We start from the raw sequence: 26,191 nt of genomic DNA on the forward strand, positions 1-26,191 counted from the left end.
CAGGCCCCTACAATCAAGTCACGGGCACCTTTGTTACTTGTTAATGACACCCTCGACCTGAATCGCGGACCAGCATGGTTCAAGATGATGCCGTACAACAAAACCGTCATTGTTCGCGAGAGCTTTTTGTCTGCTCCCAATGCTCAGCCTACGGTGGAAGCAAGCACTACCAACAACAATAAGCGTGGTGCGGGCGACCTTTCTGGATCGCTATCGTTTGATGCTGCTGGTCCCTTCGGTCGCAAGGGTGCCATGCTGGCGCAGGCGGGCGATAAGCCTTGGGTTTGCACGTGGCCAGATACGATTCTTGAAATTTTCATCTACCCAAACCAAAACACGAGCATGTACAGACTCAGTCTGTCTTCGACATATACTCCGTCAACGACCACGCCGACGCCGACTCAAATGAGCCCTAGCTCTACCGGTGCAACTGCAGATGGTGGTGCCGCTACGGCCACGGAGAGTAATTCTTCGGCAACGTCTACGCCCCCACTATTCCCAAATGCTCCGCCTCCATACCCACGTGTTGTGAAGATGGAGGAGCGTCGCATGGCAAACTCACCTCAGGCAACGTGCATGCAGTACGAGCTCAAACTAGAAGGCACAAGCCTCAAGGCCGTTCCAAACCGGGATGCCAGCGGGCAGCCCATTCAAGTCACGATTTCCGAAATTGAATCTGGCCCGTCTTTGTTTTCACAGGGAAAGAGGGACATCATGGGGGCCGGTGAGGTGTTTGACAAACGTGATGAGTCTGGCTTAAGTAAATGTGGTTGCCTCTGGATGGTGACATAACTATCCATCACCATCGACAGCTTCTTAGCTTTCCTCATTACTTTCTTTTATTTGCATCCTTTATTTTTGCTCATTCTCTGCGTCACTATTTGATTATCTATTGCGTTTTACTATACCTAGGATATTGTTGGCTGGCGTCGATATTGTCATGTTGGTATTCTTTTGTGCATATTTTAGGTGGGAGGTGAAATACGGGGCTATGTTTCGTTCTATTTGTGTCCGGATGATGGACCACTTCTGTTAACATGTATTTCGGTGTACTTTATTACCTTGTTTCTAGGCTTGAATTTTGCTTTTTCTCAAACTTTACTATTATTATATGTCTACGTCGGAATGGGAGCTGCTTCCATGTACGTCGTGCGTGTCTTTACACAACATTTTGGTCACGGTGCTTGTTTCCTGCGCTCGCATATTTACATGTAAATACCATCAATCACAATTATGCGAATGTTGTCTACATCAAACTCACTCTTCCCTTCCTTAATTGTCTTCAGACATGTTCTCCTTTGGGTTATTGAGACAGTACAAGCTTGTAAACCCATGTATGGTAAAGCAGGTTGAGAATGGTCCAGTTGTACTCCGTAGTAATAAGTGCATGCTGCAGAAACGCCCGCAGTGTCAACATCATGCCAGCTCTATGCCCTCTCTCTCAGCCGCCTGAATAATATACTTCCGCACCTTGAAAACAATTGTTAGTTTACTTCTGCAAGGTCGGTCGGCTCATCTCCACTTCATCTGTGCTTTTTTCATCAACAGACTCACCTCCTTGTCTGGCGCAAGATCGAGGGCCAAAAAACCAGACTGATCCTTCTTCTCCGTCTCAGCGCCTGCCTTGAGAAGAGCCACGGCAGTGTCACCTATATATAATTAAACGATTACAAACCGCCCTTCGAGATAAATAGAACCAAGCATGGAATGACTCATACCATGTCCTTCGGCCACCGCATGGTGCAGCGCCGTCTGACCATAATTGTCGGTTGCATTCAATGGGCTGCGGTGTTTTAGAAGCAAAGTCACCATCGGTGCAGAGCCGACTGCCGCAGCGCGGTGGATCGCGTACTGGCCGCGTTTATCCCGAACACGAGCCGATGCAGAAGGCGAGCCCTCAAGCAACTTCTTCGCGAGGTCGATGTTGCTCTTTGAAGCAACAAAATGGAGGACAGTCTACGCAATCCACGTCAGTCAAGGACTGTGAGCCAAAGTACTTTCGGCCCTCGTCGATATTTTGGCTTTGATTTGCTCGCTATTTAACCACGTGCTCACCTGTCCGTTATGGTCTGCGTCCTTGGTTAGTTATGCGGTCACCAATCTAAGAGGTCGGTTGGCCAGGCTCCCGATGTGGCAACGCACTCTTCTCGTCCACACTAGCCCCTCTGTTCAGAAGCAAATCAACAACAGGCTCAGCGTCTCTGACACTGGCCGCGATCATTAACGGTGTCCAACCGCTGTCATCCTACTCAAAAATGTCAGCCATATGGAGTGGTAAAAAGGAACTAACAAGAGCTCTGAGGTTACGTGGACCTGCCAGTACAAACCTGAACGTCAGGATCGAAACCTTTCACCTGAGTTAGAAGGCGCACAATCTCCAGCTGGTTGGAGGATGCAGCCCAGTGTATGGGCAGACGGCCATCGTCATCCTTGCGGTTTGCCAGCTTTGGATCCGCCTGTTCGATGACAGTCAGTGAAACGGATTCAACAAACGGAAAAAAATCCACAACAGCCTTACATTCAAGAGAGATTCAACCACAGTGACTACGAGGGTACCGTAGGCACGTGTAAGCTTCATGTTATTTATTCGATTAATGAGGACTTGCCGGGCTGCGCACCTTGGCCTTCGCGGCATGCTGCATGTATGGCAAATCGATCTGTCTGGTCGGCCATGGCGAAAAATGAGAACTGATCAGGAAATACGAAATCGGCGAACGAATAACAAAGAAAAAGGGGGCGATAGAGCAGACTGAGAGCGCAAGATGGCGAGCGATGTAAGTAAGCGAAGTTATGTATCTTGTACAACGCATTAGGTTGTGAATGACGCGACTACGCTTAACTATATAATATGTACCAAAGGATACTCGAATGCTGACTTATCTTCGATGTGCCCCACTTAAATTTTCTTGTCGACATCCACGCGCGCCATCGTCTCCAAAGTCAATACCGTACACTGTAGTCGACCTCCTACATCATTCTCCTTCACAACCATCCTTTCCGAGCAGGACATTACCAATCGAAAGTCTATCTAAAAAGAGAGATAAGACACCACGAACGGTCTCCATATTGCATTACTGCTCAACCAGCAAGAATTCTGGTGTCGCAGACCCGGGCCCAAACACACCAACGCGATGGCCGCGCAAGTGGCTGACAGCCGCGTTGCGGCAGAGTCCGCAGCACTGACCAATCTCATCAAGCGCAATGCGCAAATGTCCAAGGCGATATACTTTGACGGGCGCTCTGCGACTGATTCTTCTGGTGCGCGCAAGCGGCTTCGAGTCGACCCAGCGAGCGGCACCGACCCGGACGTAAACGAAGAAGCCCTGTCATTACGCCTAAACGCGGAATATGCCGACGTTCAAACTCTTCCCGAGGCCTTGGCCGCGAAACAGGTCGCCGCAGTCGGTGCTGCTTCCGCGCGAAGAAGGGCTCAGCGTAGAAAAGCCGATGAGCTGCCCAGCAGCGAGGAAACCACGACAAGGAAGATGATCGAAGGGATCCAGGAGTCTGGAAAAACGACAAAAAATGCGACAGTGGGTACTGCACATGGCAAAACAACACAGACGACAGCCTTGATGCGGACCAGGAGAAACCCAGGGGCTGGCGCAGAAGCAGAACCTGGACCTGGTGCCGCTCGAGGACAACCAGGCCAGCAGTTGATTCGCGCGCAAGACCTACACGCACAACCGCGGCCTGACTGGCACCCGCCGTGGAAGTTGATGCGGGTTGTCTCTGGTCACCTCGGCTGGGTGCGCAGTTTGGCGGTGGAGCCCGGCAACAAGTGGTTTGCGAGTGGGGCCGGAGACCGAACCATCAAGATCTGGGACCTTGTGTCCGGTCAGCTACGCCTCACACTGACGGGCCATATCTCGACCGTACGCGGCCTTGCTGTGTCCCCGCGACATCCGTATCTCTTCTCTTGTGGAGAGGACAAGATGGTCAAGTGCTGGGACCTCGAGACAAACAAGGTCATTCGTCATTACCATGGCCACTTGAGCGGCGTCTACACGCTGGCCTTACACCCCACACTCGATGTACTTGTCACGGGCGGTCGCGATGGCGTCGCACGTGTCTGGGATATGCGCACGCGCAGCAACATTCACGTTTTGGCTGGCCATACGGGCACAATTTCCGATGTCCGCTGTCAGGAGGCAGATCCGCAAGTCATTACGGGCTCGCTGGACAGCACTGTGCGGCTGTGGGATCTGGCTGCTGGCAAATCCTCTGGTGTACTGACCCACCACAAGAAAGGTGTGCGTGCTCTGACTGTCCATCCGACCGAATTCACCTTTGCCAGTGCGAGCGCCGGGAGTATCAAGCAGTGGAAGTGCCCTGAGGGCGCATTTATGCAAAACTTTGAGGGCCACAACGCCATCCTCAACACTATGTCTGTCAACGCCGACAACGTGCTGTTCTCTGGAGCAGACAACGGGTCCATGAGCTTCTGGGACTGGAAGACTGGCTACCGGTTCCAGTCGCTCGACACGGTTGCACAGCCTGGCTCGCTCGACGCTGAGTCTGGAATCATGAGCTCCACATTCGACCAATCGGGCCTGCGTTTGATTTGCGGCGAGGCCGATAAGACCATCAAGATTTGGAAGCAAGACGAGCAAGCGACTCCCGAAACGCACCCAATCAGCTGGCAACCAGCAATGTCACGGCGACGGTATTAGATGGGGTGTGGTATTAGATGGGGTGTGGCTATGGTCATTCTTGGCCGGATTTTGTGCAACGCATTAGTCATTGGAGGCCATTCTTGTCGTACTGTTTAGAGTTTTGGTAAATTGTGTGCAATCTCATTCGCTTCGCTTCCTCGTTGTCTACGAGCATATTCTATACTCAATGAATAATTTATTAGGTCACAGCATAAGTACATTCATTCATTCCTTAATTGTCTGTATAGTCTCGGTTCCTATGAAACACGAGCTTGGTATGCCCACAATTGAGAGTCGTTGCTGTGAGCGATTATGACGAGAGTCCAGCTGCCTTGACCTCCGGGTCATCGCGGAACGCAAGTTTCACATCCTCGTCTCCAATGGCAAGTCTGATCTTGCTGGGACGCTCGACTCTATGGCCCTCGAGATAAACAATACCAGCGCCCGCAAGCTCGACGGCCGCGCTTCCGAGACCTGCAAGGCGGACACCCCTCGAGGCTGCCAGGGCCGCGGCCTGTTTCCGCGATGCGCCGTCGGTTAGGTTGCGCCCTGTGAGGAGTGCTTCCAGTGGTCGGCCCTCTTTTGTACCAGTAGCGACTGCGACCGCAAAGCGGAGAGCACGCTGTGTCTCTTCAAGAACATCGCCTAATGTGCTCTCCGCAATGCCTGTTCGCTGTGTCCGGGCGAGCAGCGCTGCCAGTAGGAGCCGAGAGGAAAATGGCAAAGCTCGAAGATACTGTTGGAGAGGGCTGGATGTGGCCTCAGCAATAGCCCGCCGGATTGTATCAATAGTCACACGGCCGACAGCGCCCCGCTTCTTTGCTTCACGGTCGGAGTCATGGTCTTTACTTCTTTTGCTAGGTGTCTGAAATATGCTTGATGCCTCCTGCAGCCGGCTCTCTGTCTCTGCAAGCTCGACAGCTCTGCGACAGATATCCAGGGCACGTCGTGCATCACCACTGACAGCGGCGACTTTCCGGCTAGCGAACTGAATGGCGTCGGGGTCAACAGTGGCTCCTGGAACACCTTCTAGCCGAGATTGAATAATCTTCATTAACTGCTCATGGGTATAGCCGGGAAATGTGATTCTGGTCAAACCTATTTGTAAAGAGAAAGAAAGAAAGAAAGAAAAGCACCAAGAAGAAACGTTAGTCAACTAGCTGTAACATCAAAATTATCGGTAGGAACAATGAGCTTACCGAGTCGACTGCTAATTTTGTTACTCAAAGTGCGCTCTGGGAGGTCCATGGTGTTGGCAACGGCGAGCACTATCAGTCTACTGTGACGCAGACCTGGCCAGTTGAAAAAATTGTACATGACGCCCTGGTTTTTGGTAACCAATTGGTCTAGTTCATCCATTAACACGACACACGGGACGCGGCGAGGACTGGGGTTGCTGAATTCATGCTCCAGGAGGTCGAGGGCCTGGCCAGGGCTTACACGCTGGCCTTTCAAAGCGTCCCACAGCAAGGAGTAGGCTTGGTGTGGGTCTGTGATTTTCATGCCGTTGATCTCGACAAAAATAAAATCGTCCAGCTCATCGGACTGAACAGCAAAGTCCAAGCTGGAAACCACTTCGCGCACCGTTGCAGTTTTACCTGTACCTGGAGTCCCAGAGATGTAGATGCAAGAGCCGGTACCCTCCGTAATGGCAGCCTCCAGATGAGAATATACGAGCGAAAACTCGCTCTCGCGACATGGGAGACTCGCAGGTACTGCCGCAATATGTAGTTGAGCTCGTGCCTTTTGAAACGGCGAGGATAGGTAGTGGTTTGGGGAAAGGGTTCGAGTGGCTAGTGGTGTGAATTCGAGGTGTTTTTTCAACACGACCCTACACATGTGGTGAGACAAAGTTAGTAACAATATAAAGTCACAAAAATCGCTAGTATAGCATGTTGACTGATATGCGGTTTTGACACGCACCTTCGGTGGGACGGCGTCAGGAGCTTCGAAGCGCTTTTTGGCCGCTTGCTTGTCGGTGTCGTCGCAACTTCGAAACTCTTGTTCTTTTTCTTCGGCGTTCGTAGCTCTTTCTCGCCACCCGTGTCCTTCGGCTCATTGTAGTTGTCATCCACATCATCTTGGTAATCATACAAGTCGGCGGACACATTTTTTGTCTGTCGGCGTTTTCGAGAGGCTTTCGTGCCTGTCTTGACCAACTCGACCAGATTTTCAATGTCTTCGACTGTGCCTTTGTAGATATCCTCCCAAACAAATTCGTCCGTATAACTGGCAGTGCGGGTGTTGCAGCCGCGGCGACATATAAATGTCTTTCCATAATCCGCTGACTGCCGGCCAAGACGGCCGCTCGGGAATTTCATGCGAAACACGGCGGGAGACATGACGTTGGCGCTGCCGTTGATGGATGTCAGTGGGTTGACATCCCACGATGGAGAAATGTACAGCTCATTCTATAACCAAATGCATGTTAGCGTCAGGGAGTCCCAAGCCTGAATGTCAGTGGGTAGGGAGCTTACGGGTAGGAAGTCTGTCCTCTTTTTGGCCTTGTTGCGAATCTCCTTCTCGGTCGAGAACCACATGAAGTGGGCGGCCTTCTCGCCGTCATCACCATCATCGTCAATGAACTCGCAAATGATACCAACCCAGGCCTCGTTTGACCCTTCGGCCTTGAGCAGGACGGTCTCGCCAAGGAAGCATTCGAAATCGCCCATCCGGGCACCCACGATGCTACTTCCGGTGACCGGGCGCTTTCTTTTCCGAGAAGATTCGTGCCCATTTCCTTGTGTCGAAGGTTTGTCGGCCGCGTAAATCCATTCCCAGGGGTGGTCGAGATCACCAAGCTCGTCGTCAGAATCATCGCGTGCGATGCCGGGAACAATTGCTGGTGTCCTTCGTTTTCGAGCCGGCTTCTGTGATGCTTTTAAGAGAGGCATTTTGGTTCCTGGTCAGTCGGAGAAACAGGGCAAGACTGAGGAAGAAGGTCCGAATATGCTGTTTCATGTGTCGTGGTTCAATGGTAGCTAGGACGACTCGTTACTGTTGTAATTGCTGCAAAGCCCGAGGCAAACGCGAATTTGGGACGGTTTTGCTTAACGCGCTAACTCCTAGCCGCGAATTTTCGCGTTTCAATTAGACTTTTCTGGGGCAGCTGCGCTAAACCATCGTGGCTACTGTGGCACTACTACCATAAGTCAACGTCAACAGCCCCATTTTGGAGAAGCATTCACACACGTATGATTGATCTGCCTTGTTGTCCACAGGTGAATCCAGGTTACCAAAGCTTTTCGAGCCGGTTGGCATACTTAGTACGATGCTTGCTAGACGCACAGAAGCAACGAACTGCGAACAAAATCATAATACAAGAGCAAAATATTGACAACAGACGTGCATCCAAGTACGCATTGTGCGTTTGGGACAGTTGTGCGAAAGAGAGGGAAGGAAACAAATGCCATTCACAAAGACAAGCACGCTCAGCGATCCCAGTAACCTGGCCAATCTCCCACCCATGGGAGAGGAGCTTTCTGCAGCCACAAAGTTCTAAGAAGTGAGTTTAATACAGAGAGAAGAAACTTTCACATATATTTGGTCTAATTAATTTGACATAACGCCCTTTTGTTTCTTGGGGAACAAATATTACAGCTGAATGGGGCAGGAGCGAGCGCGGTCCTTCCTTCCTTAAACATCCCATGCATGTCGTCGGTCTCCTGTAAACAACAATGGGCACCCACCAAAACAATTTTTCACGCAAGCTCGCTGTTGTTTTTCCTTCATAATCTGCGCTTTCCCATCCCACGGGTAGGAAAGCCTCGGCGCTACTCTGTACACATCCGCCCATTCTCGTTTGCCAGCCGCCCGCCTGCCCATCGTCTCCGTCCCTTTTATTCCACGGCAGATACGAAGTCCGGCAGCACGAATGCTCGTTCTACAATGCCGTCGAACAAGAGGGGAGCTAAGCATTTGGCGGCTAAAGCACTTGTCTCTGGCAAGAAATCAAAGCAAGCGTCCATAAAAAATGCCCGGTGTGTCGTCCGCCCGTGTAGCCCATCCACACAGCACAGCCTAACCTTGACGAAAATCGACATCAATGGCGCCACCACGGTAACCGGGAGAGCTCTTCCTGTGGTAGTACGGGCAGAAGCAGCTCCTGCTGTGGTGATTAAAGCCACGTTTAAAGTTTGTGATTCTATACCTTCATTAGATTCAGACAAGATAGATATGGGCAGGCTCTAATCTTTTTTTTTCTCAGGTCGTTGTCTTGGGCCCGGTCAACATAGACTACGAGGCTTCATTTGGCAGCCCTGCTGTGCTGGACTTTTTAGACCTCGTGCGGCGACGACACGCTGTCAAAATTGAGAATGATGTCCCTCTCCCAAACAGCCTCACAATTATCGGCGCAACTCGGGATGCAATTCATTCGGCGCACAAGGACATCAATGGCTTTATGCACAACCTGAGATCGCCGATGCGGCATCAACTACATATGATACTGCCTCTCGGTAGTCGACGCAAGAAATTGACTTTGGCTAAAAACGCCAGTCACCCCGAGCTGGCACGATGCTGCTTCGAGGACGAGGCCGACGATATGAAGTGCGAGAGCATCGATAAGATGTGCCTGGCAGAACAAATATCCGGCTTCCGCGATCAGTTCGCTCTATTTGCTGACGTATTACGTTCCGTACCATCCAACCTCCACATGGAGGTCCAATTTGGAAGACTGCTTTCTAGCACGCAAGATGTCCAATGCCCAGTTTCTTCTGAGGATGTTGCTAAACAAATAGATGCGGCCATAGGCAAGTCTATTACAGATGGAGACGCTATCTTCGAGCACAGGTGAGGAAATGAATCGTAGAGTCGGGCGGCCTAGGGTACGCGAATATTACATTGGTCCAGTTCGGTATCAAAATTGCTAACAGGACTAAAGAATTGGCGGTGTCGAAGTGTTTGGTGCTATGCAGCAGCAGGTGCTTCGCTCAGGAGACGCGTTCTATCCGTGCTCTTCTGTTCTTGAAAGCCTTCTCGACGTAGAGCCACAAAGGTTTCTTGTTGGCATCATGGAGACTTTCCGGTTCGAGATAGAGATTGGACCTCCCGGTTCAGCTCCTGATAAACGTTCCGCTAGCCTATCTCATCTTCGGGTTTTCCAAACAATTGGGTCCGAAGGGAAGGCGGCGCTTACAATTGCTTGTCCCAACCGGTATGACTTATTTCACATCCAGTTGCACCTTATTATAGAGAGATATGTATTGAGTACTGACATCAGTCAGAAATATTGACTGGAAGCTTGAGACAATCCAAGAGCTGTTACCGGGGGAAATTCCATCCACTATAAAAGCTTTTCTCGAAGGCGTCACTGTCGTCGACCATAAAAAGCAGGACGGCTTTCCCATACCAGTTTTTAGGCCAGGATTGAGCAAAGAGAACCGAATCAAGCAACTGTTCGGTAAAACAGCCTGGACTGTGGGGTATAAAGGTACGCGGTATATGTTGGAGCTTTGCCTGTACCACAAGATTTCAATATCACATATGGGAGAAGCGCCCAATGACCAAGGGCAGGTGGGAATGTCAATCCTGAATAGCGGATGGGAAGAAACTCTCAAATCACCTGCCACTGAAGGTGGTCCCAGAGACCTAGGAGCAAACTGGGACCGAATATTTCGCCCTAGGAACGGGCGAGGGACACTGGAAAGTGGAATCGAGAGCTTCCTCAAGCTTGTGGATCGGGTTCTGGTTCTTTGGCACAGAGCAAACGGTGATGCCACTCGTTCCGTGGCGTCACAACCTATTACGGAGAGTGCAGAGTACGCCGTCCGCACGTCTCAGCCTGATCCACTGCCGAAATCCAGTTCCGTGGACCTGGTTACTGGCCATAACATTTCGGAAAATCGCATCTCCAGCCACCTTTTCGCCGTCTCCAACAATCAGGAGGAGGAAGTGGATTTGCTTATATTTGATTGAGGATCGAGCTGGCACCATGTATCTCGAGGTGATATTCCGCCTCTGATATCTGCAAGTCATGTCAACTTTAAGCCCTGTATAGTCGCACAGGCTGCTCTATGATATCCCTCGCTATGTCTTCCAAAACTTGCTAAACGATTCGTGACAAGCGACCATTCATAGGTACTTACTTGAAAAGAAGAAAGAAAAATAAAATATTGCGCATCCAATCTGCTTCTTGTATTATCCGAAGGGTTGTCGCTCTTCAAAACCGCAGTAAGCACCAAAGAGGTATTTGTGTTTCGCAGACGCAGGTATAAGAAACGTGAAGTTACAACTTTTCAAGGTGTGGAGTGAAGTAGACAGTAAGTTGAATATATTTGAAGTAAACGGCAGGGGATGGCATTTTTTATTGTTGTGCTGAACCAGCAAGAACCTTTTGCCGCAAAACTAAAGTAGGTCAGTAAAGACAAACGAAATGAAAGACAAATATACAGTGCTGAGACGTACCCTCTTCCACCACTCTCAATGTTGATGTCTTGTTCTGCACAATGGCCTCAAGCTCTTGAATGCTACCGGTAAGCTCCTTGATCTTGTCCTCGTAGAACTGCGCAGCGCGTTTTGTGCCCTGGGCCCTTGTCAGCATGGCTTTAAATAACCAACAGACGCCATAACGTATGTGACGAATAGACACAGGTACTCTCTCACCTTTTCAACATAGAAGCCGGTTCCAACGTCCACGATGACGTGGTCAGGATCGCTCAAAGTGCCACCAACATATAGTGAGTTTGTTAACGGCACAAGCACATTCTTGCCGGCCTCTGTAACAGGTGTCAGCTAGGAGCATAGGTTTGCCCAAGGACCTCGGGAATTGGGTATGACCTCAATTTAAAGATCAGGATAGCAAATCTTACCCCGTGGCTTTCCCTGGACACAACGAAGGCATTCTTTGAACTTGCCCTGGGCAGCCATCAACTGTGAAAAGGATGTTGACAAGTGCTCGACCTCTTCATCAAGTTGCTTCTTGACAGCACTTAATTGTTGCGGGCTGAGACTGTCCAAATTTACTGTGGTGTAGATGTGTCAGGATGTTTGTCTGCTTATACAAGAGGTCAAAACGTGAGAGCTGAGCGCTGGGAGAGGAAGATGTACCTGATTCCTGGCGGCCCGCCATTGCTGCTACTGGTCTCGAACAGGTTCAAAATGGCTTATCAAATTCCTTTCTTGGAAACCGTCTTGGATGCCCTTTTTGGAGGACACTCGAAAAGAAACAATGAAGCATCCAGGGAAAAGGAATGGAGTTGGTAATTTCAATTAGGGGAAGCCTCGCTAGCAATCGCTGAATGCAAAGCTGTCGTTCAAAGTGGGGCACATTTCAGGAATATGCGCCTAAGGCATTGTAATACCCCACGAAGATATGCACCAAAGCATCAGCACAAATGGAGTCGGATAAGATAACGCCTCACCTACCCATCACATCGCAGCACGTCGGCCGTCGGCCTCAAGCATTTCGGCAATTAATAGCGACACGGACACGCAATCCAATGCAGACCACCGCACCGATCCCACCGCCGAAATCGGGCAGTCACGACGCCAGTCGGCGGAGCACCCCAGCTACAACACAGTCCCCCCGACAGCCACCGCTACCGTCGACTCCGACAAGCCTGCCCGAAGTCACCGCATCCGCATATGCGCAAACCCCGGCACCTCCAGCCATCGTAGACCCGGGAGACACATGGCTGCCAAAGGTTCTGCAAGACAAATCGTAAGTCCTTACAGCAACGAAAGCACTACGTGCTTTCCATCACTATATCCCCTTGACTTTGCCGCGGGCCGTTTTCCTAACAACGTCTGTTATTATGGCTCTATTACAGGAAGCAAGATCTTTTCGATGTCCTCGCTTCACAAGAGCTTCTGTCCGCCCTCACACACTCTGCATCCACCATCCACCCCTCGGTATCAGCATCCTACGGAGCATTACAGAGCGCCCTAGACGAGAACATGGAGCTGGCCAAGCGCCTGCAGGAGTTGGAGGCGCGGCTAGCACATCAACGGTCCGCCACACAGGCACAACTGCTCGGTGTGCATGCGCTGGAACACTCGTGGCGGGCCAAACAAGCGGCCATGGATGCGGCACTGGCCCCGTTTGCTCCGGCTAGTCTTTACCAGCAGCTTGCAGCGGGCGTCAATGAACAGGAGCAGGTGTGCCAGGCACTCGAGGAGAGCTTTCTCGAGGGTGAGGGCGATGGAGGCCTAGCCAGCGAGCGCGAGGCTTCGGAATGGGTGCGGCGGTATCGTGATGCTCGCAAACTGTTTTACCTTCGGCAGGAACGCAAGGAGCGATGGGACGAAGGGCGTGTCGGCGGATGGCGGTAAAGGCATCATCGGGCTACTAGCTCCGACCTGCCTACCATTCGTCACCGGAGACAAATACAAGTGAATCCATACCCCCAATTCGCAAGGAAACCATTCGCACGCAGCGACGAAGTGCCACGTTTGCAACACGTCCGTGCCACCTACTGTGCACTACCTGCATTGCGCCAATAACAGTGAACGAGTGTGTTACTGGACAATGTTGGAGATAAAACTGGTTCAGTCCGTCTGGGATTTCCGGCCACGCCTCTACCGCTTCAAGCATGGTCGCTTCGGTTCAAAAAGGCAGCAATTATACACATGGCTGTCTACTGTATCAGATATACACCCCCACCCCGTCAAGACTGACAGGACCGACAGGACGAAGCGGTCGGCCGACACGGGCACTCCGATGCGGGGGTGTACGTGGGGTGTTTCGGCGAATTGGACAAACGGGCCTTCTTTTGGAGTGCCCAGGCTGCCGTAAGAGTCCGCCACTGAGACCGCCAAAAATAAGAGAATTGAACTGGAGTGGGTATGATGTAATTACGTTTCAGGGGGTCGAAACGGGGCCTTTCCAAAGCAGCGTGACGCGAACATGTTCTGGGGTGCTGCTAACCACCAAAAGTCGAAAACTTCGAGCTTTCTCGTAATCCTTTCCACGAACGGACTCTAGAACGGCAGCGCGATACGATGCACGGCGTTCTGAAAACAGGTCAGGAGGATCCATCACATGTGTTGTCCAAACTACGATGTGTTAAACTACTCCATGACACCACCAACACCCCGGCCCGCAAAGAGAAGAGAAGAGGGATGTCCTGTTGACCCGCAGTCCACCCAATACTTTCTGCGAGAATTGATACGCTTTACGAAGTATATCCTATCCTGCCAAAAGACGTCGACTGTATGTTCGTGTTGCTTAGTCATCATCTCCATTTTTGGACCGTGAATAGGCCGACACCTGTGAATAGAACAGCCTGGGCAACTCAAAGATCCTATTGTTCGTATGACATGGAACGTGCTGTGACATGACGTGCTGATTCTTTTTTTTTTTCCTTCCTTTTTTTTTTCTCTCTTTTCTGTCTGCCACACCATCCTCGGCCGGGCAGGCGGGCCGACTCGAGGAATACGACTACTAGGTCGCGGTCTCGACCTCGCTTTATCGTTGGGACACAACATACTCCGTACCCACATTCACCTCCCAGCTCCCCTTGTAGTTACGAATTATGACCTGTTAGTTTGTACAATTTTTTTTTTCAGTTCTTTATGCCGTAAGGGGCATGGTATTAACCTGTCGATAGGTACCTCTGTAGCGCAAGAAAATTGCGACAGTCTTTAAAGCGAGACTTCAGTGCAAACTTCAGCCACCTTGGATTATGAAATCAGAGATCGGGGCTTACACTAACGATCCACCCGAGGTGAGATACCGTTTGAAGCAACGTTTATACGGGCGAATAATAGAATTCAAAGCTGGCATTGTACAACATATACGAGTGACATATTCTGGCTTCCTGTTGTTCCCTTTGATACTTTCCCTGTATTTGGTTACTCTGGACTATTTGCAGGTCACTGAACTTTACATGGGGTATGCATATGATACGATGGTACCTCTTCAGCACTTTATTTGTATTTCTGTGTGCGTGTGTGTGTGTTAGTACAGAGTATACATATTTTGCCTTCGTCCAAAAGGTTGACGAAAACTTAATTGTGAGGATTAATCGCAACTAAAACTGAGATAGACAAAACGAAAATGCCCAGAACAACGACCTCTGGTGGCATGATAGCATGAGATCGCAGAACCAAATAATAGACCAATGCTTCAACAGGGATAAAGCTAACAGCGCCTTTCGACCCAGATCTTAAACCACCAGGATGTCCACCAATGGACACATCGCACAAACTACAGAAGGCTGAAAGGACTCCTGGCCATCTCAGGGCTCCGAGGACTTAGCGGCAGGGCAAATAGATCGTCTTCTGTACCAGGACGACCGCCACCTAAGTTCGCGTCGTCGTTTGTATTACTGTTCCATTTTGGCTCTCGCCAACGACGGCATCGAGTGAGCCATGAACGCTAATGTGCGGTTCGATGGAGGTGCGGAGGCCCACACTGGTGCCAATGGCTGCCAGCATTGGTACGTCAACGGCATCTGCTGAACGTGAACGTGGGGCAGTCTTTGGGTCTATGCTCGAACCTGCAATATCGACCACGGTTAGGGCGGCCGGACAGTTTTCAAAGCATAAACGAAATTGGCTGCAATTAAGTTAACAACATGTGGGGGACGGCGGTCAGCCAGCACAACTCACTGTGTAGCGCCGCCGCCAGCTCAGTAGGTGACGTTGCCAATCTCAGACCACTGAGCTTTTCGCCGAGCTTCCCGCCTATCGGTGACCGTGATAGGGCAATCTGGTCAGCGCCCACGGTGCTCGGTAGATATGGCGAGATCGCCTTGGGATGGCCGGTATGACTGGCTCCAAAGTGGGTTGAAATCCAGCCTTGCTCCTGGAGTGCAATCTGCAATCCCACGCTCTCGCTGTTGACTTTCATCTCGGCCTCAATCTCAGCTTCTAGGCCTGCAAGATTTTGTCTGGCCCACAGGGTGTGCAGTACGCCCCGCCTGCCGGCCTGACCTGGCTCTGATCCAAGACTGGTCGGATAGATGGCCGGCATGGGTTTCGTCCAGAGTATCAAGTCCTCATCCTTGCTCTCGCTGTGACTGCAACCCATACCGCCTTTCATAACATGGGTGATGCTCACGAGATGCGGGATGGTGGCACCAGGGGGGAGCAAAAAATACATCGTCTCTCTGCATCATCGCCGTTGGCGTCAATGCTGGTAGCTGCAAGCACATTGTGAGAGTCTTTCCCCTCCCACGTGATGACCCAATCCTGATGTGTCGCGCCTTTGCGATATTGGCGAGCTTGGGTTTCTGTTGGGTTTTCGGATATATTGTCCGATTCAGTCGCCATACAATCCCATTCTACCATGAGCACCTTCGTACCCTCGTTACCCTTTCCATACTCGAACTCGAAGCGTGAGAGGGCGAGAGACGATGAGGGAGACGTTGGAGTATCAACAACACTGTCCATGATGCCACTGCGACTGACTGGAGTAATTCCTTGGGTCGATTTCGCACGGCCGCAGTCAGGATGCAGCTCAGCCATGCCCGTCTCGTCCTCGGGTGTAGGAGGAAAAGCAGGAGGGGGACTAGCTTGCCTTGACATGACAACGGTGGTTGGGGTGCTGGTACGGTGAGCCAATCGGTTGCGTAAGCTGGAGCTGTAAGAAACCGTCGTCAATCAGCCTGGCGATGGGTCAAAAACGCAATAGTAGGGCGGGCCGCATCGAAGTGGGCGTTATCAAGTTGCGTGAGGTATGGCGATGCGGTCGAGACAAGGTGTGCAGTCAGCTGTCAATCATCCAGGATCCACGATTTGACTGTGTGGCAAACGTAGGAGAAACTCGGCAAGACTTTGGGCAGCTAAATTCACTACAACAGACGATAAAGCTTCAGGACGTGGTAGGCGATACCACGTCATGTATCTAGAGAGCCACAAGGAAAAGTGAAGAGGCGAGAGGCGTCAAGGCTGGATGTACTCGGCAACAAAATTCTGCCATAGTCGTGAGGCCGAGGCGAACTGTAAAGACGGTGTGGCAAAGGACCGATGAGATGAGCTGTCGATAGCATAGCGGATGGAAACAGTGTTGAGTATGGCGAAGAAAGACCAAGGGGGATGGTGTGAGATACCGAGGGCGGGAGTACGCTGGCAGAGCGTCCAGGCGTCCAGGAACAAAACGAAGTCAGGCTGCCACTCTGCGCCATTGAGATAATACTACAGCCCAATCAGGATACCTCACGAGGCTGAGGTCGGCGAAGGCGGGGTATGGAATATGGAATTGCTGTGCCGGCTATTCTTGTATCTTTGTTCTGGCTGTATTCTGGATGTTCTCCTGAGCCTGGCTATATTAAAGACGACATGTTCCCCAGCAACATGTTGTGACTAGCAGCTCGCAGGATGTTACCAACAGGGCGATACTAAAGGAAAAAAGCAAATTGCAACGCAGATGGAAAGCCGCAGTTAAATTGGTGAGAGATACGGGAAAGGAATGTGCTGATAAAACAAGAAACCCGCGGGAAGTAGAAGCAGCCAAGAGGGAGTGGTGCAGCGGGGCCGTGTGACAGTGACGTTGGACTACCATCCCGTGTTCGACAGTTAACGACAGTACGCTGGTTGTCAAGGCTCTTGGATGGTATTGGTACTCGGTAGAGCAACAGTGGTAGCTGTTTGTGTGTAAAGTTGCAAGCAGTGACACGGATGTGGTAGTGGGAATAAGAGGAGTAGAGGAGAGGGTAAGAAAAAGCAAAGCATAGTGGAAACAGTGTCACAGAACCAATGAAGTAGAAAATGAAAGAGCCATGGCGCCGTCGCAACCATGCACCGAAGAAATGTTCACGAGCAACTGCGCTCCCACATGGTTGCTTAGCTCGTATTCTCTGCGAGTGTTCTTGTTTACTAAAATAGAACGTGGTTTTAGAAGAGGTTCAACGCTGGTTGGTCAGCTAATTTTGGTGCAGGTAATGTCGGAAACAGGGAGGCAAGGAAGGCGCGATGAGATGGGACGAAAGAAAGGTTACTGAGCTCCCCGGAGCCTTGCGCGGAGACAACGGCCAGCTATAACGTGCAAAGCGGGGATCCGGACGCCGGCAGATGGCGCCGTCTGGGCCTTCAGTCGTGTCGATGTCGGACTTGCACTGCCAGTGTCTCTGTAGTTACGGAGAATGGGAGAGAACGTTGGGAAATAATAGAATATGTATTCGGTTCCCATCCTCGTTGATGGTAGAAGCGGTGAGGTCAAGTCAGAAGCGGGCATCACGGAGAAGGAGTGCGGAAAAAAAATCGAAAGACATACTTCGTACAGATAATCTCACGTGACACAACTTCCACTGAACAGTTATTTTTCTGATCATCCCGGCAGGCGGTGACCCCACATCCTGCCACGTTCTTGCATACGACCTTGCCATGTACGACTACACCGGAGCTCTATTTATATAGGACGCAACTCACCCCTGATTAGCAAAAACATCGACCATTTACGAAAATGCAATAAATAAATGCGACGTACGGCACACGGATAATACGCGCCTAGTTTTATGCTCAGTTCCAAGTTGTACAGTGTACGATGTACTTCGTAGGAAACCCCGTCTCTCCATGACAGGAACTACTGGGGAATTGAGCTAGTCTTTATCAGGAAATGGCGCCGCGACCCATTGCCATTTTCTCCATGGCTGTGCAGCGGCGGAAATGCCTGTTTTGTCACAGCTTGGTGAAGGCCAGCATCAGAATGTTATCCGTGCGGATTAGGAGTGCTGGTCCTGTACAGGAACAGAGGTCAAACCAAACAGGATGCGTCAGCATTGTACGTGTACGGTTTGTCACAGGAAAACAGGGTTCGTTTCCATCGGGATGCAGAAAATTGCTACGACCGGAATGTATGTACAGACGACGGAAGTATGCAAGCAAATACGACAAAGGTTGTACGAAAACACAGGGAAAAAAGTCTCGGCCCGAGCCAGTCAATATTAGATACTGACACTGTGTATCGCACAGTCAGCCCAACAAGTGCAGAGTACAACGGATTACATACATGCCTCCAGAATGCATGATACACAATCTATGTCGCCATGAGAAGTCCATCGGCATATGGCGTCTCGGCCTTGCCATTACCGGGGCGTATTTCCCGTTTCTGCCAGCAGCACCTGACAAAGATAACACCATGATTCCCAGCGATATTGGAATCTCTGCGTCCATGCCTGCTTCTTTCCGTGCGAGACAGATGTGCCTGGAAGATCTTCGGCCCAAGTTACTGATCGTCGGTGCAAGATGTCCCGTCCCCACAGGGTGAACGTAGTTTGTAATGATGTAAAGGGAGAAAGGGGCGACCCACTGGAGAAAAGGCCGCCCGTAAACACCCACAAAGAGGCCGACCGATTACCGTATTGGCCGAGCAAGAGCCGCCGAGAATCTGACGCCGACGGTGCGCGTCCCAGGGCGAAAACGGGGCCATTTTCGGTCCTGTAAAGGCTGGTTCACACATGACCAGGCTCGCCAGGGCTGGTGGCGGATTCGTTTTCCTAGCGCACGGGATCTTCACAAAGAGCCCAACGGAGGGCACGTGTGATTTGTGCACGATCGCGCATGATCGCACACAGATTCAGTTGCATACTCAAAGCCGAATATGCTTGTAACCAGTATGCTGTAAAGGGACACCAGTTGAGTACGGAGTATGCCCGAAGGCACTGCGGAAGGCGGGCTTGAGTGGACCAAGACGATTGGCGAGGCCAGCGCGTATTAAAACTTGGGTGGCCGAAATGAGGACCGACTGCGTGAGACAGGCCAGCGGTGAGACGGCGAGGGAGGGAGAAGAAAAAAGAACTGAAGACGAAGCAAATAAAGGAAAAGAAACAAGAACAGTATAAAAGCAAATGCTAAAGAACCGTCTGGACCAAAACGTAACAACAGGAGTACTTTGAGCAAGGTATCACAGCAAAGTTAGCAACGTTAAATCCAACTGCCATTACTCTTTACAGTATATATCCACCATATCCAGTCCGCTTTCAATCGGAAGTTTTGCTAGGCGAAACCAGCGTCTTGTTTTCTGATACACCGGAGAAGGCCCGGCCTCGTAAGTATTGTAGATCTACCTACGAATTGTCTTGGCAGGTAGACGGACATGTACAAAGTACAGCCCTCGAGACGCTTCTCGAGCACACATAAAATGGTGATCAATCGTTGACATTGCCCCCCACCCAGCAGGCTAGGAGATGAAAAGACGACGGGCGCTATTCTATCATTCCAGTACGGAGTAGTCATCTGGCTGCCGCTTGTCTGCTGTCGGAATATATTTTGGGCCCACCACATTGTTTAAGATCCTTCCCGTAGCAAATGATCCCTATGAAGTACAGGCTCTGAGGCTTTCCGTATGGGCAGGTGGCAGGGTCGCTATCTTGACGGTATGCCCCTGAACGAAGCCGTCTCTACGACACTTTTTTGTAAAGATAGTTATGACTCTTACGCACAGAGCAGCCAAAAAAAAAAGAAAAGGAAAAGGAAAAGGAAAAGGAAAAAGAAAAAGAAAAAGAAAAAGAAAAACCCTGCGGGAAGAAATAACGGCCCTGCGATGCCCGCGCAATTGTGGCATAGTGGCATAGTGAAAGATCCTTGCAAAAGGTCCTAGGGAAGGACCTGGGCACATTTCTCCCAAACCTGCCGTAATAAACGAGGGCATTTTGGGACTTCGCTCACACGGGCAAAGGTTGTCGTCTGCTTTCGAATTCTTCTTGCCCGTAGTAGGAAATATGATAAGTAGACAGCAGAAAAGCAGCTGCTCTACTCCGTACATCTCGCGACATCAAATGTCACATCCATCAATCATGGCCTTATTTTTTTGCCTCCAGAAACGGCCCGCAAAACGAACTGGAACAAGCGCAGGCCACCCGCAAGGAACTTGTAAAATACGACATACTATGCACATCGCACTCCGTAAGATAGTATCAATCTGCTCGCTGAACCCGGTCTAGACCATCTGTCTTATGCCTGGTTCTTTACTCATCGACACCTAGGAGGCCAAAAGGCAAGGAAGAAGTCGCCGCCCGGCGTCTCTGCGGCCGTTTCCGAATAGTTGAGCGTGGCCGACTGTTGAGCATCAGCTGCTAACGCGACCGCTTGCAATGCCTCGGCGGCCATCAGTGGCTGCAGTGATGGAGCCTCTGATGCCTTTGCAAAGGGACAATCGGACCTGGCGTCACCCAAGTGTGCTCGTGGCGTGCGGCAACCGAGGAGCTTTTTCCTTTGCCATCAATTCATGGACATGAGAATCCTCCTATGGGCGGCCGCGTTTTACTCAGTACGGCGACCAGCGTCGAACTGGTTTGGTTGACGCACCGTCTGATTCTCCCAGCTTTTGGGTGAAACGAAGGCGGAGAACATTCTCTAAAATGAAAAATTGACTGTGTTAAATCTAGAATTCACACTGTAAAGAACTGTCATAACGTATGTTTACAGTGCACAAGGCCTATGTTTCCTGGCTCTATTTAAGACCTCCGCGCTGTCTCGCCCTCTAATTGGCCACGGCTAAATTATGACCTGCGGCCAACGATGTGCAACGATGTCGCAGCAAGTTCCCTTCAAAGTACTCGTAACCTTGAAGTCGTCATCACCTTTTGTTCAACAGACTTATATCGTAGCGAAGGTTTCGTAATTTGTACACAATAATTACAACAGACTAGTCAATATAATCAACTACTTAAATAACACGAAGCTGGCAAATTTCTGGTTTCTACGAGTGCGTACAACGACATTAGTTGGCGTTGAGCATGTACCTAGTACATGTCTCCGCCGCCGGCGGTACTTACAAACAGGGCCGAAAGATGGTCTTTTGTATGAGGGAGGGATGGAGCGACAAGGAGTGTACTACGGAGGAAGTGTCTCCTTTGCGGCGGTACACTAGTAGATTAGCGTGGTACTTCTGTAGGCACATAATTCTAAACATAAACAGGTGTATTGTACTAGTAAGTGAGTTTCACTTTTATGTAGCCTCTGTAGGAGAGGACCCGCTCGGGGCTGAATCTTCGCATATGTTATCTGGCCCGACAGGTCTCTCCACTATTTCGCCGGCCAAACCGCCGTAGCCACCCATCCTTTAACCCCCTTCTATTATGTTACTTTCCCCCCATCCTTCCCCCTTTCCCACCCTTTCACATTCCCATCTTTCTATTCCGCGTCGTGATGGGACCTGCCTACAGAGACACTCTGTGATGCCAGCCAGGCTAGTCCAACTAAACCCGCCTAATCATCGACCCTTAATCCGCCGAAGAACCCACCCGGCCCTTTTACTGCTGCTCAGTACCTTCGTCCACCCTAGATACGCTGTACCACTCTTATTTCATTTACATGGTCGGCCCATCGATACCCTGTCGGTTGCCAACACTAGGGAGCACCACGTACCATCCCAGCGTCTTCCGCTGACCGCCAGCGTCCTTAACACCCACGTTAAACAGTGCCATCAAAGTCAGACGCTCGATCTTAACAGCGCCGTAGCTGCACCGTTTTCTTCGCACTTCCTTTTCCAGGTATCTCTCACCTATTATTTGTTTTATTTTATTTTCCCCAGCCCTTCTTCTCCCGATATTGGTTCGTCTCGCACCAAACGCCCCATACATATTCTGTACGAAGTACTCAGTAATTCGTTGCACCCCCCCCCCCTTTTCCCAAATAAACAGGGGCCTGGCTTTCGTCTTTCCTTCACCCTTTCTCTTTCGGTCATCCCAGCCGGTTTCTCCTCTTTCGTCCGTCTCTCCTTCTGTTCCTATCTCCTGTTTCTTGTCTCCTCATCGTCAACACCTTTACTGCCTTTCGATCTTCATGCCAACTTGTCCGTCGCCTCGCATTCTCGCAAACTCGCTCGCTTTTCACATATCCTCTTGGCTCGACGACTCCTAAAGTACAATATTCTCTCGCACAAACGACATCACATTAATCTTTTCATCCCGACAACAATTAAAGCCGACCTGCCGATTGTCGACTTGAAGTCGAGACTTTCGCGACGAGAAGCACACGCTTTTTTGGCAACCGGACTTTTAGCATCTGCCACGCTCACCCATCGGGTTTCGTCGCCATCGTCGTCTTCGGCCCTGACATCTCGACTATCGTCACGCGACGCCATCGCGACTGCCCAGCGCAGTTTGCACGACGCCTTCATTACATTTCTTTTAAACTCCTCCTAGTCCTGACGACATTGCCTTGCCTGAGCACCATCTCTCGAGTCGCCGCAACGTTCCAACGTTCCTTCATTTTCATCGACGTCTGCATTTGTATGATGGCCAATTTATCATGAACGACTGAATACCTTAGACATTTTTTTGGCTTCTTTACGAGACATACCAAACCCCAGCGAATCGGTTTGGCTGGAGGAGATAGAGGCGACTCTTGATGCCCAGCAAGACCAGAGCATATTTTTGTTGAGTAGTCGTCGCAGGTTCAGTTCCCTGACCCCCAACGTCAGCCATGTCGACTCCACCACCACGGCCGATGGCCATGGATCCTCTCCATATTACCGAGTTCGCATCGGACCGGTACTTTACAAAATTCAACCAGCAGCAGCGGCAGCAGCAGCAGAACAATGCCGCGTCCGGTAGCAGCACATCGGAATCAACGACCACCACTCCCGCGTCCCCGCAACCGTTGACTACACAGTTGTCATCGCCCTTTTTTCTTCCCTTATCCGCGACAGCAAAAACGGAGGCCGCCGACGAAAGAGAAAATGCTGATCTGCCAGAGCTAAAGCAAAAGAAAAGCCGCTTCCATTTGGGACGGCTGCTTCATTCAAAATCGCAAACAGCAATCCCGACAACCCCATCAATACCAACGCCTGCGCCCGCAACTACGAAGTCGCTTAGCACATTGCCAGATACACCGACCTCATCAACACCGTAAGTTAACGATCGAAGGCCGGGGGGGGGGGGGGACAGTCCCGGGCGATTGGCCATCCGTATCTAAGCGGCTATTCATTGCATTGCTAACCAAGCTGGAGTAGTATGAGCAGATTTGGTGTGCAGTTCTACAACCTCCCTACCGAGCTACAAATACAGATCATCGCCTCCATGCCGCTTGCCGATATCCTCCAACTCCGCCTTTCCTCCAGGAACATGCACGCAATGGTCTCCGCAAACGAGTCTCCCATCGTCCGCCATCATCTCCAACACAACGTGCCCGCCTACGCCAAGAGGCTCTATCCTCCAGACTACTCAAAGCTGGACTTCCGCTACCTATGTGGAATATGGCACCGCCTTCATGTCGCCGCTAAATTGTCATCCTTCATTTGCCAGTGGGTGACAAAGGAAATTTTCTTGCGCACATCAGAAGCTCAGAAGCTCGAGTTTGCGCCTCAGAATGAGAGAATGCGCCGGAGGTTGATCCCACTTTTGTTCACCATTTTCCACTTCTTCGAAACGTATCGCGCTCGCCACCTCCAATATATCATCGATCATGACGGGAAAGGGCTACAACAAACTCCTTATACTATCAACCCGATCGAAGCCGAAGTCATGAGCATGTACGACGACCGGACGCTCTTGCAGGTACACCAAGTCTTTCCGCTGGTTATTGCGTCGTTTTGCCGCCGTTTGCGGCCACCATCTTATGTTGGCCGCGTCGAGAAGTCACTGAGAGGTTATATGAAAGACAAACCTCCAGACGAAGTCCATGTTGCCACATTGTGCATTGGTGGCCTACGCCAAGTTGAGCGCTTCTGGGAAATTAAAGGCTACAACGTCAGACGAAACGCAGTCGATGTTTGGTATAACTCCGTCGCTAAAGACCTAGCGGAGTCGACTGGAAAGCCTCGTCGGGCACTACTAGGTCTCGGCCGCAAAATGTCGTCATTGGCGATACGAGATGACCCCTCGATATCTGCAAACACCTTGGCTAAATCGACTTCGAGTGTCTCGGGCGCAGAACGTGGCTCGATGGATGATGCTACTTGGGAGCGATGCAACAACCTCGTCTTTAATACCAGCCTTGCCGACGGCATGCCAATGGACCTTCTGCCTCGGGAAGAACTGCGACTGTTGTTGTCAGATCTTCCTGTCCTGCAGCAGCTGTGGCTGGTCACTGCCGAGGCACTGATTCTGGAGCGGAAAATAGTGGAGAAACAGTCTGACATCCGGCGAAATGCCCAGGTGATGTTGGAGCTCATCCGGGAGGATGGCTTCGCTGAAGAGGACGAGTGGTGGTACGGCCAAGGCGCACACGATTCTATTCGGCCACCATTGGACTCTATCGAAGAAGACATGACTGAGGACATGACGTCGTGACAGCTGCCACATGCTGAGACACATGGACGTGACTCGAAATAAACCGCTAGCTTTCTAACAGCAACGGTGACTACGTTCATCCGATACCTGGTGACTAATGCTCTCCTGCTTTCTCTGGCTGGCATTCATGCCACACAACCACACAATACCTACCAACTACTATCACACGTATCTACACAACGACACGCATACACGTGCATGCACTTTTATGCACGCACGCACGCACGCACGCACGCATACAATCATGCGTTTACATGCATCCACCGCTCGGCCGTGGCTTTCCTATGTCCTCATAGCATTTTAGGCGTTTTCTCGAGAGGTTGAGGGATCACTGATCCAACCAGCTTTGGTACACGGTAGCTCAACCTATGATCATAGGTGGCTATCGCTGTTAACACGATCCAGCTTTAAAAACATTTCTCTTTATTTTTGCACATTAGCACCTTGTTGGCACAAGCAAACAAGCGATGCGCGGACCTTTTCTAGTTTTATATATATTCATTTATATTTTGAGTTGCGTCTTACGGGAAAACATAGACGTCAATTTTTTGGGCCGGATTACAGACACAGACTAAGGGACCTCAACAGGTCCGGCGTTGGGCTATGTGTAGCCATGGTTGATAAAGTTATATAAGAGTCTATCGATTGTCTTACTTTCATTTTGCTTCAAAGAAACTCGTAAATCGCCTGCTTTGACTTAATCAAATCCAACAAGGTAGTCGTTTTTCGACTCAAACCAATATACAGGAGTACTAACGACCTAGAACACAGTCTCAGGAACAATGATATCTGTTCCGCAATTGGAGATGGCTTTGAGGTTTTATTTAAGCTTGGTTGGTGGGTAATAATTCCACATGCACCTCCCCGGTGTACCTTTTTAAACTTGATCAATTACGCGCTCCGTGGGCATATATCAACCACATAGGAAACCAAAAAAGGGAGGAAAAAAGAAAACCTTGCTCCGGCTCATATATATTCAAGAGTCATCCCTCGAAAACAGACATAGTATGCGGACTTCAAACAACTGTTTCGACGATGGGCAAATATTTCAAGGCGCAGGCGAAATAAACTTTACCAAAGTAATAATCTGGTGAAGTGTCTCCTTTTACGAAGCCGAAAAAAGGGCAACCGCATCAGTGATAAAACGCAAATGGTCTTTGTTGCCCGTCATAAGTAGCCGGAACAATAAATGGTACAGTAACAAAGCTGCAGCCAGCTTTGCAAAATAAAGACGGTTCCATTTAACAAAGAGAAGACACAATGTACCATTTCTTATCGCCGGACATCATAAAAGCGATCCCTCGAAGCGCCTCCTATAGTCGTATCAAACGAGTTGGCGGAGGATGAGGGTCCAAACCCGCCCATGTTACCCGATGTCCTGGGCACGCTTCCGCCTAGGCCATAAGTGGTTGGACTACT

The 26,191-nt window shown here is 50.5% G+C and overlaps 9 protein-coding genes across 9 annotated transcripts; 5 read left to right on the plus strand and 4 right to left on the minus strand.

Moving 5' to 3' along the window:
- Nucleotides 1-84: 84 nt before the first annotated feature.
- Nucleotides 85-792, plus strand: SPBR_09054 (uncharacterized protein; the record flags this gene model as incomplete). Its single annotated transcript, XM_040767180.1, has 1 exon — nt 85-792. The coding sequence occupies one exon, from the start codon at nt 85-87 to the stop codon at nt 790-792; it is 708 nt and encodes a 235-aa protein (XP_040618424.1).
- A 624-nt stretch (nt 793-1,416) lies between these two features.
- On the minus strand, nt 1,417-2,673 carry SPBR_09041 (26S proteasome non-ATPase regulatory subunit 10; the record flags this gene model as incomplete). Its single annotated transcript, XM_040767167.1, has 8 exons — nt 1,417-1,470; nt 1,555-1,649; nt 1,719-1,956; nt 2,056-2,069; nt 2,143-2,245; nt 2,328-2,456; nt 2,519-2,544; nt 2,619-2,673. 8 exons carry the CDS (start codon nt 2,671-2,673, stop codon nt 1,417-1,419), a joined length of 714 nt encoding a protein of 237 aa, XP_040618425.1.
- Nucleotides 2,674-3,131: 458 nt separating this feature from the next.
- SPBR_00533 (pleiotropic regulator 1) lies at nt 3,132-4,673 on the plus strand (the record flags this gene model as incomplete). The annotated part of the gene is made up of 1 exon (XM_040758852.1): nt 3,132-4,673. One exon carries the CDS (start codon nt 3,132-3,134, stop codon nt 4,671-4,673), a length of 1,542 nt encoding a protein of 513 aa, XP_040618426.1.
- Nucleotides 4,674-4,965: 292 nt separating this feature from the next.
- Nucleotides 4,966-7,549, minus strand: SPBR_00209 (origin recognition complex subunit 1; the record flags this gene model as incomplete). Its single annotated transcript, XM_040758529.1, has 4 exons — nt 4,966-5,753; nt 5,855-6,486; nt 6,579-7,066; nt 7,133-7,549. The coding sequence occupies 4 exons, from the start codon at nt 7,547-7,549 to the stop codon at nt 4,966-4,968; spliced, it is 2,325 nt and encodes a 774-aa protein (XP_040618427.1).
- Nucleotides 7,550-10,959: 3,410 nt separating this feature from the next.
- Nucleotides 10,960-11,724, minus strand: SPBR_09052 (uncharacterized protein; the record flags this gene model as incomplete). Its single annotated transcript, XM_040767178.1, has 5 exons — nt 10,960-11,000; nt 11,061-11,178; nt 11,259-11,371; nt 11,465-11,617; nt 11,703-11,724. 5 exons carry the CDS (start codon nt 11,722-11,724, stop codon nt 10,960-10,962), a joined length of 447 nt encoding a protein of 148 aa, XP_040618428.1.
- An 827-nt stretch (nt 11,725-12,551) lies between these two features.
- On the plus strand, nt 12,552-12,926 carry SPBR_01122 (uncharacterized protein; the record flags this gene model as incomplete). Its single annotated transcript, XM_040759440.1, has 1 exon — nt 12,552-12,926. One exon carries the CDS (start codon nt 12,552-12,554, stop codon nt 12,924-12,926), a length of 375 nt encoding a protein of 124 aa, XP_040618429.1.
- Nucleotides 12,927-14,897: 1,971 nt separating this feature from the next.
- SPBR_00709 (uncharacterized protein) lies at nt 14,898-16,124 on the minus strand (the record flags this gene model as incomplete). Its single annotated transcript, XM_040759028.1, has 3 exons — nt 14,898-15,049; nt 15,207-15,632; nt 15,902-16,124. The coding sequence occupies 3 exons, from the start codon at nt 16,122-16,124 to the stop codon at nt 14,898-14,900; spliced, it is 801 nt and encodes a 266-aa protein (XP_040618430.1).
- Nucleotides 16,125-22,964: 6,840 nt separating this feature from the next.
- Nucleotides 22,965-23,356, plus strand: SPBR_01116 (uncharacterized protein; the record flags this gene model as incomplete). The annotated part of the gene is made up of 2 exons (XM_040759434.1): nt 22,965-23,128; nt 23,299-23,356. The coding sequence occupies 2 exons, from the start codon at nt 22,965-22,967 to the stop codon at nt 23,354-23,356; spliced, it is 222 nt and encodes a 73-aa protein (XP_040618431.1).
- Nucleotides 23,357-24,331: 975 nt separating this feature from the next.
- On the plus strand, nt 24,332-24,772 carry SPBR_01104 (uncharacterized protein; the record flags this gene model as incomplete). Its single annotated transcript, XM_040759422.1, has 1 exon — nt 24,332-24,772. The coding sequence occupies one exon, from the start codon at nt 24,332-24,334 to the stop codon at nt 24,770-24,772; it is 441 nt and encodes a 146-aa protein (XP_040618432.1).
- Nucleotides 24,773-26,191: the final 1,419 nt, after the last annotated feature.

Source organism: Sporothrix brasiliensis (assembly GCF_000820605.1).
Source record: "Sporothrix brasiliensis 5110 chromosome Unknown Cont19, whole genome shotgun sequence".
Taxonomy (NCBI): domain Eukaryota; kingdom Fungi; phylum Ascomycota; class Sordariomycetes; order Ophiostomatales; family Ophiostomataceae; genus Sporothrix; species Sporothrix brasiliensis.